Source organism: Cygnus olor, chromosome 3 (assembly GCF_009769625.2).
Source record: "Cygnus olor isolate bCygOlo1 chromosome 3, bCygOlo1.pri.v2, whole genome shotgun sequence".
Taxonomy (NCBI): domain Eukaryota; kingdom Metazoa; phylum Chordata; class Aves; order Anseriformes; family Anatidae; genus Cygnus; species Cygnus olor.
The window spans coordinates 70644963-70661266 of NC_049171.1; the positions used below are offsets into that span (position 1 = coordinate 70644963).

General features: G+C 38.5%; 1 protein-coding gene across 4 annotated transcripts in view; it reads right to left on the bottom strand.

Annotated features, from left to right (window-relative positions):
• GRM1 (glutamate metabotropic receptor 1) overlaps positions 1-16304 on the bottom strand; it is a 181290-nt gene that overhangs the window by 148069 nt on the left and 16917 nt on the right. Inside the window, exon 1 of one of the 4 annotated variants that reach the window (XM_040553073.1) lies at positions 10271-10579. The exons of the other annotated variants lie outside the window; for them this stretch is intronic. Coding sequence (XP_040409007.1) covers positions 10271-10421 — 151 coding nt within the window. The 5' untranslated portion in view covers positions 10422-10579. Of the gene's footprint in view, positions 1-10270; positions 10580-16304 lie in introns of those variants that run through there. 4 annotated transcript variants of the gene reach the window in all.

Consider the following 16304-nt stretch of genomic DNA (forward strand, 5'->3'; position numbering starts at 1 on the left):
TGCAACGAGAAGGACTACTGAATCAGCCTAAATTCATTCACCAGAAAAAAACATACAACACCCCAAAATGCACAGCTACAACACGGAAAATTCAGCAAGAGACAGATCAGACATTCTGTATAAATCCAACAAAAATGAGTACATTTTTCCAGAAACGTGAATTATTTGCAGCAGATCCAACAAACTGTGCAGTTTCATATAGTCATAATTGTACTAGGATATAGCCAAACCTTCCATGTCTAGTTTCAAGTACAAAACTCAAGTTGCAAAGCCTTTTGCACCGAGCTGCCCTAGTTCCTCACAAATTTGCAGCACAGAGGCATGGCCTCTTTTCCAATCTGTGACTCAATGACAGATACAGCACGCAGGTCTGTCTGCTCTGCTGCCTGTGAGCCAGACGTACTCTAGAATGGGAGCAGCCTGCACGGCTGTGGGGAGAGGAGAGAAAGGGCTGTGCCTGGTGGGAACACACCAGCAAGCAGCCCCACACTGCTCAGCCCTGTCCCATGCCCCTGTACCTGGGGAAGCACCATTGCCTCTCGCAGGGGTTGTCACGCTGAGATGGGTGCTCAGAGGAGACACTGTCGAGGTATTTCCGTATATTTATAGGACATAACTCACAGTCGCCAAGGGATTTACTGCAGGACCTGAGGCTGGGCAGTTTGAGCTACAATGCTTTTATGACCTGTCTCAGGCCCCAAGCTGCAGCAGGACAGCCTTGGTGCCAACTTGCATTAGCAAGCACCTCATACTTTGGAAAGAAATTGGAATATAATGCCCAGTTTCACAGAATCACAGTATTGTAGGAGTTGGAAGGGACCTCAAGAGATCATTGAATCCAACCTCCCTCCAGTTTCATGTGGAAATTTATGCAACAGGTAAACTCATTTGAAGTCAGTGGGATTATTACTGAAGTAAAATCTTACCTAAGCTGAGCCACTGGAATAAACTGAATCTTCCTAGATATTTAGGCAATGTGTATTACAAAACAAATATAATAGGTTTCCTACCTAAATTAATAATGCCCTAAATGTAAGGGTAGGATTTTCTCATACATCAGTACAACACAAACTCTGTTCTAACTGAAGCCAATGATTTCAACAAATACAAAATTAAATTCACTTGGAATGCTTTTACCTAGCTTTAATTTGATGGAATGACAATCATCTCAAACACACAGCCACACCTGCACTAACAGTAAAAGAGCCTACAAAAACTAGGCTAAGAGGAAGTAGGAGTGTTGCCTATAAATTCAATAAAGGCAATTAAGAGCCTAGAAGGTATAAAAGCTCATTAAGAACAAGAACCACACTGACACAAGATCAAATAAGCAAAAACAAAGCAGAAAATTTGAGGCTGAAAACAAAAACTTTCTAACCCTTCTATGAAGTTGTGAAACAGCTTTCCAATAGCAGTACAAGGAAAGAAATCTTATTTTAGAATGGAGCTGGTAAGCTCACAAGAGCATTACATAATTGTAGATGTCTGCAACAGACGGAGATGAAACTTGATGAACCAGGTCCTTTTGAAGCCTGTTTCCTGCACTCCCGAAGCAAGACAGCACACTGCACACCTTCCTCCTCCAGGGGAAATGACCAGAAAGAAAATGAACATGTGGCAGATGTTAGACGCATTGTTCAGTGCACTCAGCTACTGGGGTAAGCACATCATAAGGGTATATATAAAATAGAAAACACTAATTAATTCTGTGCAACAGCCAAGAATATATCCATCTGTACCAGCTTGCTGGGTACATCAATTTCAATCAACACATGCAACAGCTGAGAAGGGAAATGTGTAATGATGAAATCTGCACAGTATGGCAGTCAGTGAAGAGCTACAACAGGATCAACAATTACAACACCACCATGGACTGAGGGTCATTTTTCCTTTGAAAGAGCAATCGAAAATCCAATCTCATTCATAACTGCCTTTTTGTTATGAGAATAAACTGGGAAATGACAAAGTATTTATTATCTTGAGGCTACAAACAACCAAGTTTCATTCTGAACTGTACCCAAATACTAACTGAGCCAGGAACATATTTTAAGCCCCATGGTACCTTGCTATTTTTTTATTTACTTATTTATTTTTTAAGATTTGCTGTTTTTTTAAATCCCTCTTAAATAATAATAATAAAAAATAAAGGTTCTGTTCAACTTGTATCCTGTTCAGAGAATGAGATATTCTCCTTTCATGCTTCGAGTCTGTACAGCACTGTAAAGGTAAATTCTAACCCTATCATGACTACAATTGTACTAAGAGCACTGTTCTCTCAGTGACAGACAGCTTTGCTTCACCGCTCTAAGAGTCCTACAGGAGGCTATTCCAGCTGAAGGATCCGTGTACCTGAAGATGCTGGTGAGAGCTACACACAGTGTGAATTATTCTCTCTGCATTCTATGCAGTTAAATAACAAAAATGTGAAGATGAAGCTTTAGTATAAATCAAAGATGTCACCCTAATGAAAAGAAGAACGACATTTTCAGGTATACACTTAACAATCAACTTGTATAACTCTTTGTTTCAAAGCCCCCTAAAGTAATTCAGAAATTTAGCTTCATAAAATGCTCCTGTGAGACATTCAAGTCACAGCTGCCAAAGGAAGTTACACTATTTGCTTGTATTAGCACTTCAGCAGTGTGGGGAGCAGAGCCCAGGAGCTTCATCTAAAAGGTTTATACTGTTCTTTTTATTATAGTTGTCTGGCAATTTTACTTCCATCCTCTTTGTCAAGAGAGCCATTTTTTTCCATGTATGAAATGAAGCGGAAATGTAGCCTTAGCAATCAGATGCTTATGAGAACCCTGGATATTGTCTTTTTGAGGGATGCACAGAGTATGGATCCGCCTGAGCCATGTGACAAAGTGCTGCATTTCCAAGGGGGTTATAACCAAAACAGAGCACCCCATGTAATACAATGTCTGATTTCATTCAAGGATAGAAATTATCTGTGGGGCAGCATAAGGCAACATGAACCACTCATATTTGTGCTACAGAAAGCATCTGTTGAAATCTGTAGGTTAGCACATGTTCTATTAAAAATACATTATATATATATATATATATATATATATATAAAATCTTAAAAGAGAAAGGAAACCATAATGCTGAAGAGGAAAATTATGAGACTCTTCTCCTACTCAGCTTTCAGGGTCAATAGGAAATACCAGCTTCCTTCTTAGACTCTCCCCCCCTTTAAAGAGAGAGAGAGAGAGAGGAAAAGAGATCAGGAGAAAGATGTCTGTTCATGAAAGAACGTTCCAATGCATTTAAATAGCAAAAGGCAAGAAGCAAGAGATACTTCATCTACATGGGCAATGAGCAACACCTTCAGGTGAGGTGACCTATTCTGTGCTAACAGTGACTTACTGTCCACATTTATGCTTCTCAACAGCAGCAGTAATGACAATCTAGCTGAAAAGTGAATAAAAAGAAGCATACCCTGCAAACACACAGTGAAGGAAGTGCACCAATAAGAACCACAAAGTCTAGCTTCACTGCAGGGTATTTCAGAAGCCTGTCAAAACACAGGAAGGTCCCTCTTTTTATAAATAAGTCAGAAACTATTCTTGGTCCTCTTCTTTCCTCTCTTCACATTATAATCTGTTTGTTCACCTCTCCCAAGCTTGTACTCATACTGCCCAAAGTATAAACTTCATTTCAGTGTTCAGTATCAAATCACTGTAAAAAAGTCTATTTCTTCAGCTGATTAATGTTTTTTTGGCAGAGAGAAAATTAAAATAAATAAATAAATAATTTTTAAAAAAGTAAGAGAGCTGCATGACTTAACAACAAGGAATAACTACCCAAAATCTTCTCTAGTGCAAAGACAGATTAGCTGTGAAGAGTAGAACAGGGACATAATCCAATTACTAAATTGCTTCCTGATATATTCCAATAGCTATTTCAAAAAAAAAAATCTAGAGGCAATGTTATATATAACAATAACTGTACAGTTTCCAAATACGTGTCTGGAAGGTTTTGAACCACTTAACAGATTTAAAATAAAGTTTTTTAAAAAGTGTCAGTTTTCTCCCCTACAAAATACATTATTTCCTTTCACCATCAGGGTATCTTTGAACAGGGTCAGTTAATGAGAAACGATTGAGTTGTCTCATTTTAATGTGTTTCTTATCAAACCATATTAAATAAGCATGTGCATACTCCTAGTCCATTGCAAACTAAAATTAAAAAGGCCAACAATCAGATTTAAATTAGCATGTTTGTAATAGACTGGGAGTGTATACGCCATTGGCTAATGTGGCTCAGCTGATAAGCAGTCAGTTTCTAAGCTGTAGAAATTCAACCCTTTACACCCATTTGTCGACACTTTTGATCTACAGAGTTAAAAATAAAAGCCTAAGTCTAAAGCCATTCTATCAGTGCTATAGATTAGCAAAAAATGAGATGCTGAAGAGTGGATCTGCCCACCTATCTTATTTCTGTACTTCCCATGTGTAAGTATTATACTCACAACAAGAGTAATACCTTCTTCTGGAGAAGCAAAAGCAGCCCTGTCGGCACAGGTCTTCCAGGACAATTGTGCCAACACAGCCCCCCTCTGCCAGATTTCCCTGTCACTGTGGAAAGGGTAGAAATAAAACACTAAAACATTTTTCCCTAGAAAATCTTTTTCAAGGCTAAAATCATACTGTTGTCAAAGGGGCTACATTTTATGAGTTATCAGTTATTCCAAATAGAATTTGTCTTTCCTTTTCAGTGAACATTCTTCACGTAATGTTGACTTCACTGCCTAAAGCCCTTTACCACACAGTTTCTTTTCAGAGTTCAGATAGTTTTTTCAACACCACTTTCTTCACTGAGTATATTTCAGCTCACATGTTTTTAAGAGGAAACTTCAAAGCAGAAGAGTTAGGCTATGAGAGTACTTTAGAAACCCTAAGAGACAGGCCACTTTACAATAAGAAGAACACTGCATGGATATGAACTCCAGTTCTGATATCAGTCAGAACAGAATGGTGGAGAAAGCATCAAAAGAAAAAAAAAAAAGTCAGTAAACCTAAAATCCCACTCTAACACTCAAAGCTTAAAAGGAAAACTCTACCTCTTATTTATTCTAACTAGCTTGCAAATAAATCAGCAAAGAAATAAATTGTTCAACAAAAAATGCCAAAGTAGCTGTTTCAATTTCTCTAAGTACAATGGTGTTTGGAGACTAGCTGGATTGCCCACTACTCCCTGGGTGCCTTTCACTCAGCTCATGTCCCAGCTGCTTGGTTGTAAAGTTGCTTTTAGCCTCGTACCACCCATGGGTATTGGGGACCTCCTTACCACCACTAGTTTGCATCCCAGGCCAACTCATGGATCTGTGGAAGTCAGACTTTCCCTCATGTTTCCATGCTCATTTTTCTTTGACAGCACTGGAGAGATTTTGCATTGGGTGGAGGCCTCACTCTCTTTTCAATGACAGAGGGCAACTCATTATCAGAAATTGAGGTAGCAGTGTAAACACTCCACATTCTTTTAAAGTACCTTGGCAAAGTTTCCTGTGCTTACCATGGATTTCAAACCAACAGCACTCCAGCCTGATGAAAGCCAGAAGGATGCATTAAATGAATGAACTGAGTCATCTCTGGTGCTCTACAATACTCCGCCATCTGTGCTTATGGCTTATTTTCTTCCAAACTTCAGGCCCTTGTAGAAATGCAGAAAGGGAGCTGTTGAGACCACACTAGTCTTTTCATTTTCTGAACTCAAATAAAACTGAGTACAAGGGAGAAAATAAAAACAGTAAATGAGAGGTTGGTGTTTGATGATTGCTGTAGCCATAAAATAATACAGCATTCCTATCATAGTTCAACTTTTCAGAGAAATGAAACTGTATTTCAGATAAGAAAACTCCCATTATTTTATGAAATGCTAGGTTACCTCTTGTCGTTAATTACAAAGTATGCAGTCTGGCAACAGCTCACCGTAGCTATGTATTATCTCCATAAAGGAGACCCAAACATAGGTAAAACATTGCTGACAGATGAAATGGTTATATTTAAGCCTTCATCTTGAATGAGACAGGTGCATGATCTTGAACAACTAATTGATATTCTTGTCAGAAATACAAGCACAGGTAAAGTCAGTCTTGATGTGATGAGAGTAGTGCTAAATAACGTTCCCAAAACAAATGCCCAAAATTGTTAATTTTTTCCCTAAATTTATTCAAAGAATACTCCTAGTGCTTATTTATTTCATTTATAACAAGGAGCTTTAGAGATTTATTTATATTCTAATGGAACATTTTCAGATAAATCCTTGGCTGATATACACTACTTGTAAAAAAAAAAAAAAAAAAATTACTCACTGAACCTATTCTTTTGTTGTTGTTCATGAGTTATCAGTAGCTTCCACTTTTCTTTAGAATTTATTGAAAGTAATCTAACGACCCCTAACAATAACCATTGGGTAGGGCTGTTCTTTGGCAATGATTGCACAGTGGTCACAGATGTTTTCTCTTTCTTGATAAGACAGAAGAAAGTAAACACAAGAATAAGTTCCAGTGAGAACACTCTCCTATGAATAATCTATTGTTTCTTCAAAGCTCTCTGTGATTATTACCGTTGGTAAAGTTATTTGCAAAAATACTTCTGGAAAGAATACTCAAAAGGCACATCAAAGTAGGAGAACCATATTCTCTCTCTTATTTTGTTTTTAAATATGAGCAGATGTTTCAAAAAGAAAGAATGAAATTAATGCTCAGTTCTGTTCATGCTTTGGCAATTATGCAATTAGTTTAGCTCACATTTCAAGCACAAGATTTAAAATGCTGATAGCAACCCTGAGCAATCAAAAATTACACATGTACCCTACTATGAATGAAGCTTTGAACATAAAGAAATGAACGGAAATCTAAAAAAAAAAAAATAAATAAAAAATAAAAAGACATTTCTACTGGCTGTCTAGTTTCTGAACCCGAGGGCACAGAGAAATCAGTTTATTAATTTAAATTTATTAATTTTTAAGAGGGAAAAACAAACTATTAAATTTTATTACTTACTGTCTGTTAACATTGAAAAAAAATATCTAAAAAGCTACTGACCTCAACTATAATACCATATGTAAATGTTCATGACCTTTAGAGCAATTTTGGCTTATATATGATTTTAGACACCTACATTTTCTGTTTATGGGAGCCACGGCTCCTGATGTTAATTATGTCAATTTTGGAATACTATGTAAGTGATAAATCTTAGTGTTGTGTGTCAGAAGCTACACCTAATCAGTTTATCCATCACCAGAGAAATTGTTCATGTAAATGGAATAAACTTCTGGGGTTTATTGCAAATGAGAAGAAAGACTTTTTTGATGTATGCTTAATCAAATCCCTTGATATTATAACATAATTATTCAGAAGACAATTATGTAATTTTAGAAATAATTGTGTTTTAATTTAAATTCATTTATAAAAGAAAGTTACTGCTTTGCCTTTTATGTCCATTAAAGAATTTGATGAAAATAAATATAATTTCCTAATATTATCTGAACTATCTACTCTCACTCACAGACTACTTTTGACTTTGATTACTATGACTAATCATCTGTAATAAATATCAGCACAGCTGGAAGAAACCCAGAATAACATTTAATAATTCTGCCTCTTAGATTTATACAAAAAGAAAGAAAGAAACATAAAAAGGTTTAGATGCTGAGTCTGAAAGCTAGAGATAAGGAGCAAAAACACATTTTTAATAATTTAAGAACAAGGCCTAGGAAAAGAGAACTGCATAAGCAAAAATAAAATTTATCTAAACAGAAGTGTTTCACTTTTAGAGAATCAACATTTTCAAAAAGATTGAATTTAACTTTATAAATATTTTTCAGCAACAACCCCCCACCAAATAAAACATTTAGTCAAAATATTTCCAATTACCTCTAAGCTGAAATCCATGTTCTGCAAACATTGTCACATATGGTGATTCCAGTACTCACAGTAATGCTTTAAAAGACTTACAGCAGAACAGTCAAATACATAGCAGAAGTGTTTGCAAGATTTGCGCCTAACAGAAATAAATTGAAAACAAACAAACAAAAAAAATAAAATCCTAATTTTGAGTAGTTCTTCCATCAATAAAGCTGAGGTAAGATATTGATGCCAGCATTTCCAACTGAGTTAATAACCTCAAGGATTAACACAATATAAATGTTTAAATTCCACAGTGTTAAAAGGTGTTTCTGATGCTGCTTGATGAAATGTTTGAAATACCTTTCCCTACAGGCTACTGTAGTATCTGCAGGTGAAAAGGTGAATAATGCTGAGAATCTAGGCAGCCCATACAGGAAATGAATGTACAAGCTGAATTACCACAAGGAGAGAATTGTTAGTTTACTTTGTGTAGCTCCCACTGAGGTAATTTAAAAGACTGAGCTTCAGAAGGGCACACTTGTGAGATAGAAAAACTGGCTAAATGCAATTAGGACAAAGTTATAAAGCTGAAAATGTGAGATATTATAGAACACTTAAAATACTACTTGTGAATTAAATGCAAAAATGAACTGTTCATCTTCTCTTCTCTGAATTGCCATTAAGCTACAGAAGCACAAACTGGGATTGAGCGTAGGCATTGAGTTAGACAAGTCCTAAAAGAACAAAACCGTCACAACTGTCAGAAAATTAACAACAAACTCTATGACTGACAGTCTTGCATTCTTGACTGGTTTGCTTTTATCTCTGTCTCTTTATCACCGTGTTATGTCTAATTGGGATCAGAATAACAAACCTAAACTATTCAGGAATTTCAAAGTAAATTTCTAACCTTCAGCGCCAGTTCTCCCCTACTGGAAAATATTACAACTGGGAAAGAAAATCCTAGCTGAGCATCATGACGACTTGATGCATCAACATCACTGAAGTCCTATGACGCATGCAAGAATGCATCTCATTCTTTAGCACGCACCTCTTTGGAAAAAAAACAGAGCATTTCAGTTATTCACAATTTCTGATTTCTGAAGGCTGAAAGAAATGTGTCATTCATAAAGTTCTTGAAGCCAGACACACCTGCTATCCCATGACTTTTTTACTAAGGCAAGTACCAAGCAATTGTTTGAACTGATCCCCTAGGTGAATGAAGAAAAAGCAACATTGCCAAGTCCCTCCTGCCTTTTTTCTGTCTTACAAGAAGAATGAAATCTTTTTTGTGCTGTAAAAAATAAAAAGATACACAAATTTCATGAAGACAAACAAGAGAGATGCCACCCCAGCGGGTGCTCCAGAACAATCAGGTACCTTTTATTGTATGTCCTTATGCTGCCTCTTAGCCGTTCTATTTGCACACTGCTATTGATAATAAAAAATCAAGAAAAATGGAAATTAAAGATTAAGAGAGATTAAATGTGGATTTATGAAATACTTGGCTTTTTTAATTCAGTAAGAATGAGGTAGGGCTTTTTCTGCATTTTTATTGATTGATTTCTTGTAGCCTGTTAGTCATGACCCTCATCTCCCCCCCGCCCCCCCAAAAAAAAAAATAATAATAATTTAGTTTTTATTCCTCCTCTTCTGTTTTCACACTTACTGTTTTCACATCAGAAATACCTACCTCATTCATAGTCCCTTTCTTTCCCTGATACTTCTTACTCAAGTTTCCCTAGATGCTAAGGAAAGGTTTTAAAGAATAGTGACCCAAGAAAAACTTGGAAAAAGTAGTGAAATGACCTGACTGTTACGCAAATTTGGCAGCCAGGAACTACAGGCTCTGTCTGTCAGAGCTTTGCATACCAACCTAGAAGTGCAGTGGTCCTGTGTACAAGTGGCTTTGTCAAGCTGTACTCCAGCAGGGACACCTTGGACCACCCGAGTCCTCTGCCACCCACACGTGAACCACAAGGACACTCCCAGATCACCTCCAGCACCTTCCATTCTGCAAATTGGATGGGGCAAGGCTTCTGGGATAAGAGGCCTTTGCAGCACACCTTATGAATGCCTTCTCACATCATGTGTCTCACAGAGATGTATGTAACACTGGTATGCAGACCAGTAACACAGCTGGTTGGAGGGAGAAAGGAAAGACCCTTTCCCAGGTTTTGAGGCAGAAGACAATTCACGGACAAAGTGTTAAAGTTGTTTGTTTTTTCCCCTACACAACATGAATTTGCTTTCTCCACACTCACAGCCCTTTGGCTTACAGACAGCTCCTGAGGTATGACATCTTGGTACTCAACAAGGAGTGCTATTATCCAGAAGGCCCTAGCAGCCTCCTGACCCCAGTTTAAAACATGAACCCAAACACATAACCCAAGCACAGCTTCATCTGCTCACCCTGCAGGTAAAAGCCCCCAGAAGGAGCCACTAGATGAAGAAAGAAGCCCTCTGCTGAAGTCCCACGAGCTGACTGCAGCCCCTGGGGTCTGCGCTGGGTGGTGGTCACCACGGAAGGAGGGCACAGCCCTGTGTGCTCGTACTGCCACATCTTCTCCCAAATCACACCTGTGGGGGCTGAAGCACTCAGAGAAACTAAGCGCTGGAGAACAGGGCTGGCAGAGAGGCCATTGGTGGGCCCTGGAAATGGGGCAGAGCCCCAAGATGGGCTGCAGGCTTGTGTGGCAGGAGCAAGCAGCCCATCGGTCCTCCTGCCCTGTTTCCTGGAGGCGGCTACCAGCAGGGTGGGTGTCTCTGCTGGGCCTCATCTGGTTTATTGGCATGGTGACTCAGGCTGAGAGGAAAATGGGGAGAGAGGGAGGGCTCGGGTAGGCGGGTGAGCCTGGACAGCAGGTTCCTGGTGGGGACAAGCATCTGGTGGCTGGTGGAAATATGAGGAGAGAGGCTGATGCCAGGCACAAGCCAAACACATCCAAGCACAGCAGCTGCTGAGGGCAGAACAAGCTATTCACATACCCCTCGCTGCATGTGAGCTCTCCAGGAAGACTGTAATTAACCACTGTCAGAGCAGGCAGTGAGATGGCAGACCGCAAGGCAGATCTGGGCTGTTACCAGCCTCAGCGCTGGCACCTCGCTGGCAGCATGAAGCAAGGCTCTGGCAGAGGAGCCGGCTGTCTGTAAAAGCTGACGGGCTGCTTCAGTGCAGCGGGTACTGATCTCACAGCCATGGGAATGAGGAGAAATCTGCCTACAGACATGGTACCCGCCTGTCTTCTTCCTGGTGAGACTCCTCAGGAAGACCCAGCCATTGCTCTGGCACTGTGAAGCTGGGCAGCCCCACATGTGAGGGACATCTTTGACAAGGGTCTCCATCAAGGATGTAAGGGGACAATGGGGCTTTTCAGGGTGTCATACGTGTCTACCTTGGCGGAATCAATAAATGGCCACATGGAGGCTTCTTGTTCTTGTGACAGCATCTAATCTGTGCAAGCATGGCACTAAAACATTCCATGTATTTCTACCCAGCAATAAAAGACCTACTTTTGACAAAAGGAATACAGAAGTTCAATGGATGTGCTTCTACAATTGCGAGTATTAGAAAATCAATCCCCAAGGTCCTGACTGGACACCATGGGTATGTGACCCAAAAAAAAATAGAGACTTCTAACTCTATTTTGACATTGCATAACCCAGCATCATTAACATGCCTCTGGTATAAAATAACATAATGTTCTGTGACAAGATGTAAGCAACACAGAGTGAAAAGATACCAAATCCCTCAGATGCATAGAATGTTTTCAGGCCAGATATCATCTGCCTCTTGTACCTAATCCAAATATAATCGACTAAATTGAAGCTGATACCAAAACACATGTGAGTTCCAAAATAAACAAAATTTTAGTTGCTAATTATGCTGGACAATTTTCTTTCTTCTTTCTTTATATCTTTATATCTTTCTATCTTTTTTTTTTTTTGGTTACAATAAACAACCAGGTTATTTTTGACAAAGAGCTCATAAAATTTTCATAATAGTGATAGATATATGGACAGGCAGAATGAGTCTTCTTAGAGAAAAAAATCATCACTGCAAATTCTGTATACCACTGAAGAGCCACATATACTCCTTTTCTCCTTGTCAAAGTATATCCAGCACTAAAGTGAAGAGCTGGTAGTCCTTTGTATGAGTCTCACATAACCTCCTCTTCTCCAAAGTAAGCAAGATACTTAAGTTAGATTTTATGGTTCTTAGTACAGTATCAAGATTTCACCAAGAGAACAAAAGTATGCTTCCCACACTTTTATAGAAAGAAGCTGATTCCTCATAATGAAGAGATATGCCAGTCACATTCCATTTTGTCTGGCAATATGTCCCTTTTATTGATTTTAATTTTTCTCTTTCTTAGTACTATTTTTCATGCAACTGAGTAGTTTGTGTGATTTGCATGCACTTTCCCATTTGAGTAGCTGATCATAATGCAGTGATCCTACAGGGCAATTTTAATTAAATGAGATTTGCCTTAGAGAGGCTGTTTTGAAGAACACTCTCCTATTAGACCTCCAATGATGTTTCTGTAAGTATGTGATTCTATATAGAAACAAAACCACAGATGATTGGAATAGGGAAGTTCAGGGCATCTGTGAACCTGTATTACATGAGAGCAGAGACACTCAGGGACTGAGTAAAGCTCATTTTCATACTAAGGGAACTGTGTAGAAACTGTTTAGCTGTTACATTAGCAGCAGGATTTCTACTGTTTCTAAAATGCTGCTATGAATTCCACCATCCATGTCTTCAATAGAAAAACTAACTGTTTTTATTTAAAATGCAGTCTGAATGCAAATCTTTCTTTACCTTCCTTGAAACTGTTTGGAGCCTCAGAAGGTTATATTGAAATTAGCCACTGCTCATTTCCTTTGATGCCATCAGGATCCAATTCAAGCCTCTTTCTGGTTGCATAGACATAAAATGTCAACAGCTATTGATAAACAAAACTATACACAAACTGTGGTCACAGATTTCAGCATATTTCCTTTATGGATTCAGCTCATACCTCTCTAGGATGCTTACACAGAAGAATAAGGAGATAAGAAAGTCTATCACGTATACAGTGTGCACAACTTCCACAAGCAATGCAAAGCAACTAATTCTATGCTGTTACTCTTCTGTATGGAGAGAGAGGAAAAGTGCCCATCAAGAACCATCTGACCCTCACTCTATCCTTTTGATGCAATGGTTTCTCCTCCATCACCACTACAGCCCAACAAAAGAGGGTTTTGATGTGTTTTTGTTGCATTTGAGAGGGTGAGTACAAATGCAGGAGGCTGCTCTTGAAATATCAGCCTGTTGACAGGAATTACTGGCACAACTGTGAGCAAGCTCATTCCTGCAAAATCTTTGGCAACAATGAATATCAAAATCATGGACAGAATTTGTATAAATACGTATATCTTTTGAACATTTGTTAGATTCTTCAGTGGTCCCATCTCCTTTATAACACCGGTTAGGTTAAGTTTTGTATTTTATGTGTATGAGATTTTCTGTCTAGAATCAGTTTTATCCTTAAAAACATCTCCCGCATTGCTATGGTATTTTCAAAGGAACTACAGTCTTATCATATACATCTGTCCAGGTTTTAATATAATCAGGAAAGCATATGGTTATGCATATTAACATATTATGAAAAGGAGATGCTTTAGGCAGACCTCAGTTTTCAGCTTTATAATTTGACTGTTTATATGCCATTGGAAAGCACATTAAATGATACAGTGAGGGCCAATATCTACTCTGTGAAACTGAATTTCTATGGATTTTATTTTAAAAAACAGAGGTTCAAGCAAATGATTGCTGATAAAATTGAAGGTTACTAGCTTATATAATACCTCTGAGAATTTTTACAATATAGAATAGCAATATTTCTGAGCCATCTTATTGCATCTTCCTTAGCTTACAAAGAAGGCATATCAAACCAATAAGACACGCTAGAAATGAAATGAGGTGATAAAGAAAAAAAAGAAAAGAAAAAAAAAAACAGGATCTGACAAAAAATGTAAACCGCTAGACTCTTCTAGAGGTAAATTTAACTTCTTTATTATAGATACTATGTAAAGGTAGTGTTTTTTAAGAAAACGCTTGACAGCTTACTTACCGAAATTATTTTAAAAAGGAAAAACAGGCAGATCATTAGTTTACTGAGTTAATATACAGGATCTTCTGAAATAAATATTTTTTTGCATAGCAGTCTGTAGTGAAAGGAACTATATCTGATGACTCCTTTTCCTTTCTGTCCTCTGCTCACTAAGATCATTATTCATACATTCAGTTGTCGGTGGGGAGGAGGAAACATATTCAGAAAGACAGTTGAGTAACCAAATATTTACTGGAACTAGGACTATCTTTGGTGGTGGCACACTGCTAATACACATGGCCAAAGAGAATCACCTCTCCTCATAAAGGCATTCATAGGTCCCTAACTGGTGCCGTGGCTGTTCAGCTTTTTGCTCTGCTAAGAGTAGTTGCGTTTGATGCTTTGCTTGGAAAAGGAAAGTTCCTTTCAGTTCATAAGTACTAGAGAAGCTTCATCATAACCTCTAAAGAAACCTCTAAAGAAAAGCTCAGGAATGGCAGGACCTTGATCAGGACATAAATCTTTTTGGTGTGATGAGTCTCACTGGGCACTTCTTGGCTGCAGCAGAGATTAGAGTTTATCTCAGTAACCAGCAAACAAAACATCATGAGTGATAATTAGATCTGAAATACTTTGCTGGAATACCTCTGAAATATCTTGCTGGAACACATCTGCCAACCTTGCTTTCAACCCTGCATCTCAAAGACAGCTGTAACTGAAGTTTTACAAGAAACTAGTTTGCAAGTGTTCCCCCCATAGCAATCTATCTTGTTAAATCTCATCAACATTTATAATAAGATGTTTGTATCTCCAATGAAAATCTCCAGCTTGAGACAGAAAAGGCTGTTAACAAAAGTCATGCTTTAAAATGTCACCTCACACATTGCCTAGGAAAAGAGGTTAGACATTTCTGTTTTCCCTGGCAATGTTAATCAAATTAATTACTTAATTTTGTGTGTAATCTAAGAAGCTACTGTTTTCACCACTTTTGTAGGTAGATAGCTATCCTATAACAAAAGATAAAAAATAAATTGATTTAAGAAAAGAAACCCAAATGTGAATTATATATGTCACTGACATCATAGAGCTAGGAAAAAAATTAAAGCGTTGCTTCCTGAATTGCATCCACTTTAGTCACATTTTGTTATAGGTGTCAACTCTGTCAGAATATCATCTGTCAAAATGAATTAGTGGAGAATTTAGTACTTCACTTTTAATGAAGAATAAGATTGTAATGCATTTTCAATTTTCCTTCATCCTCTTGTTAGCACTTGATAAATGCTCATTCAGAAGCACTGCTGCTCTTCTGACATGATGCCTGTTCTCTCATCTAGCAAATCTAAAGAAAGTCAGAAGCAGAAAGAATTCTGGTTTTCTTAACATTTCATGAGATCTCTGCAAGCTATTTTCATCTTGATTACTTAATTTTAAGTGGATTAGTTGCTTTTTTTCTCCCCTATTAAATAATACCTTTATTTTGAGTGGATAGCCATGTTAACAGATATTAATGAACAAAAAACAATATGTAAATAAAAACATCTGAAGTATTTCAGTATGTTCATGTGGGTACATACATCAGAAAGAAGATGAACTATTTTGTCTTTTCTTAATGGGGTGCTGTGAAGAATTTTGATTTAATCACAAAGGACCATTTGCCTTTATTTTTTTTTCAGGGAGTTGAGATCCATTATAATACTACATGGGGAATAAACACTTTCCCTTGTCATGTTTACTGTACTTATTATCATTGAGAAACAAAAGATATTTTTCTTCAATGCAAATCCCATTGGGTTTTTCACTCAGTGATTGAAGTGGCTCAAATATTGGCTGGGCAACCTTTCTGATTGATGCCATCAGGCATTTGCCATCTTCTGGCAGAAGGGAGGGGAAGGGAAGGGAAGGGAAGGGAAGGGAAGGGAAGGGAAGGGAAGGGAAGGGAAGGGAAGGGAAGGGAAGGGAAGGGAAGGGAAGGGAAGGGAAGGGAAGGGAAGGGAAGGGAAGGGAAGGGAAGGGAAGGGAAGGGAAGGGAAGGGAAGGGAAGGGAAGGGAAGGGAAGGGAAGGGAAGGGAAGGGAAGGGAAGGGAAGGGAAGGGAAGGGAAGGGAAGGGAAGGGAAGGGAAGGGAAGGGGAGGGGAGGGAAGGGGAGGGAAGGGAAGGGAAGGGGAGGGGAGGGGAGGGGAGGGGAGGGGAGGGGAGGGGAGGGGAGGGGAGGGGAGGGGAGGGGAGGGGAGGGGAGGGGAGGGAGAATGCTGATAAAGGATTATGACGTTGTGTCACTTCTGGAAGGGACTCTGCAGAAAAGGAAGAAGCATTCGGCAAGTTTTTATGTTCTGTATTTTGTGAAAGAC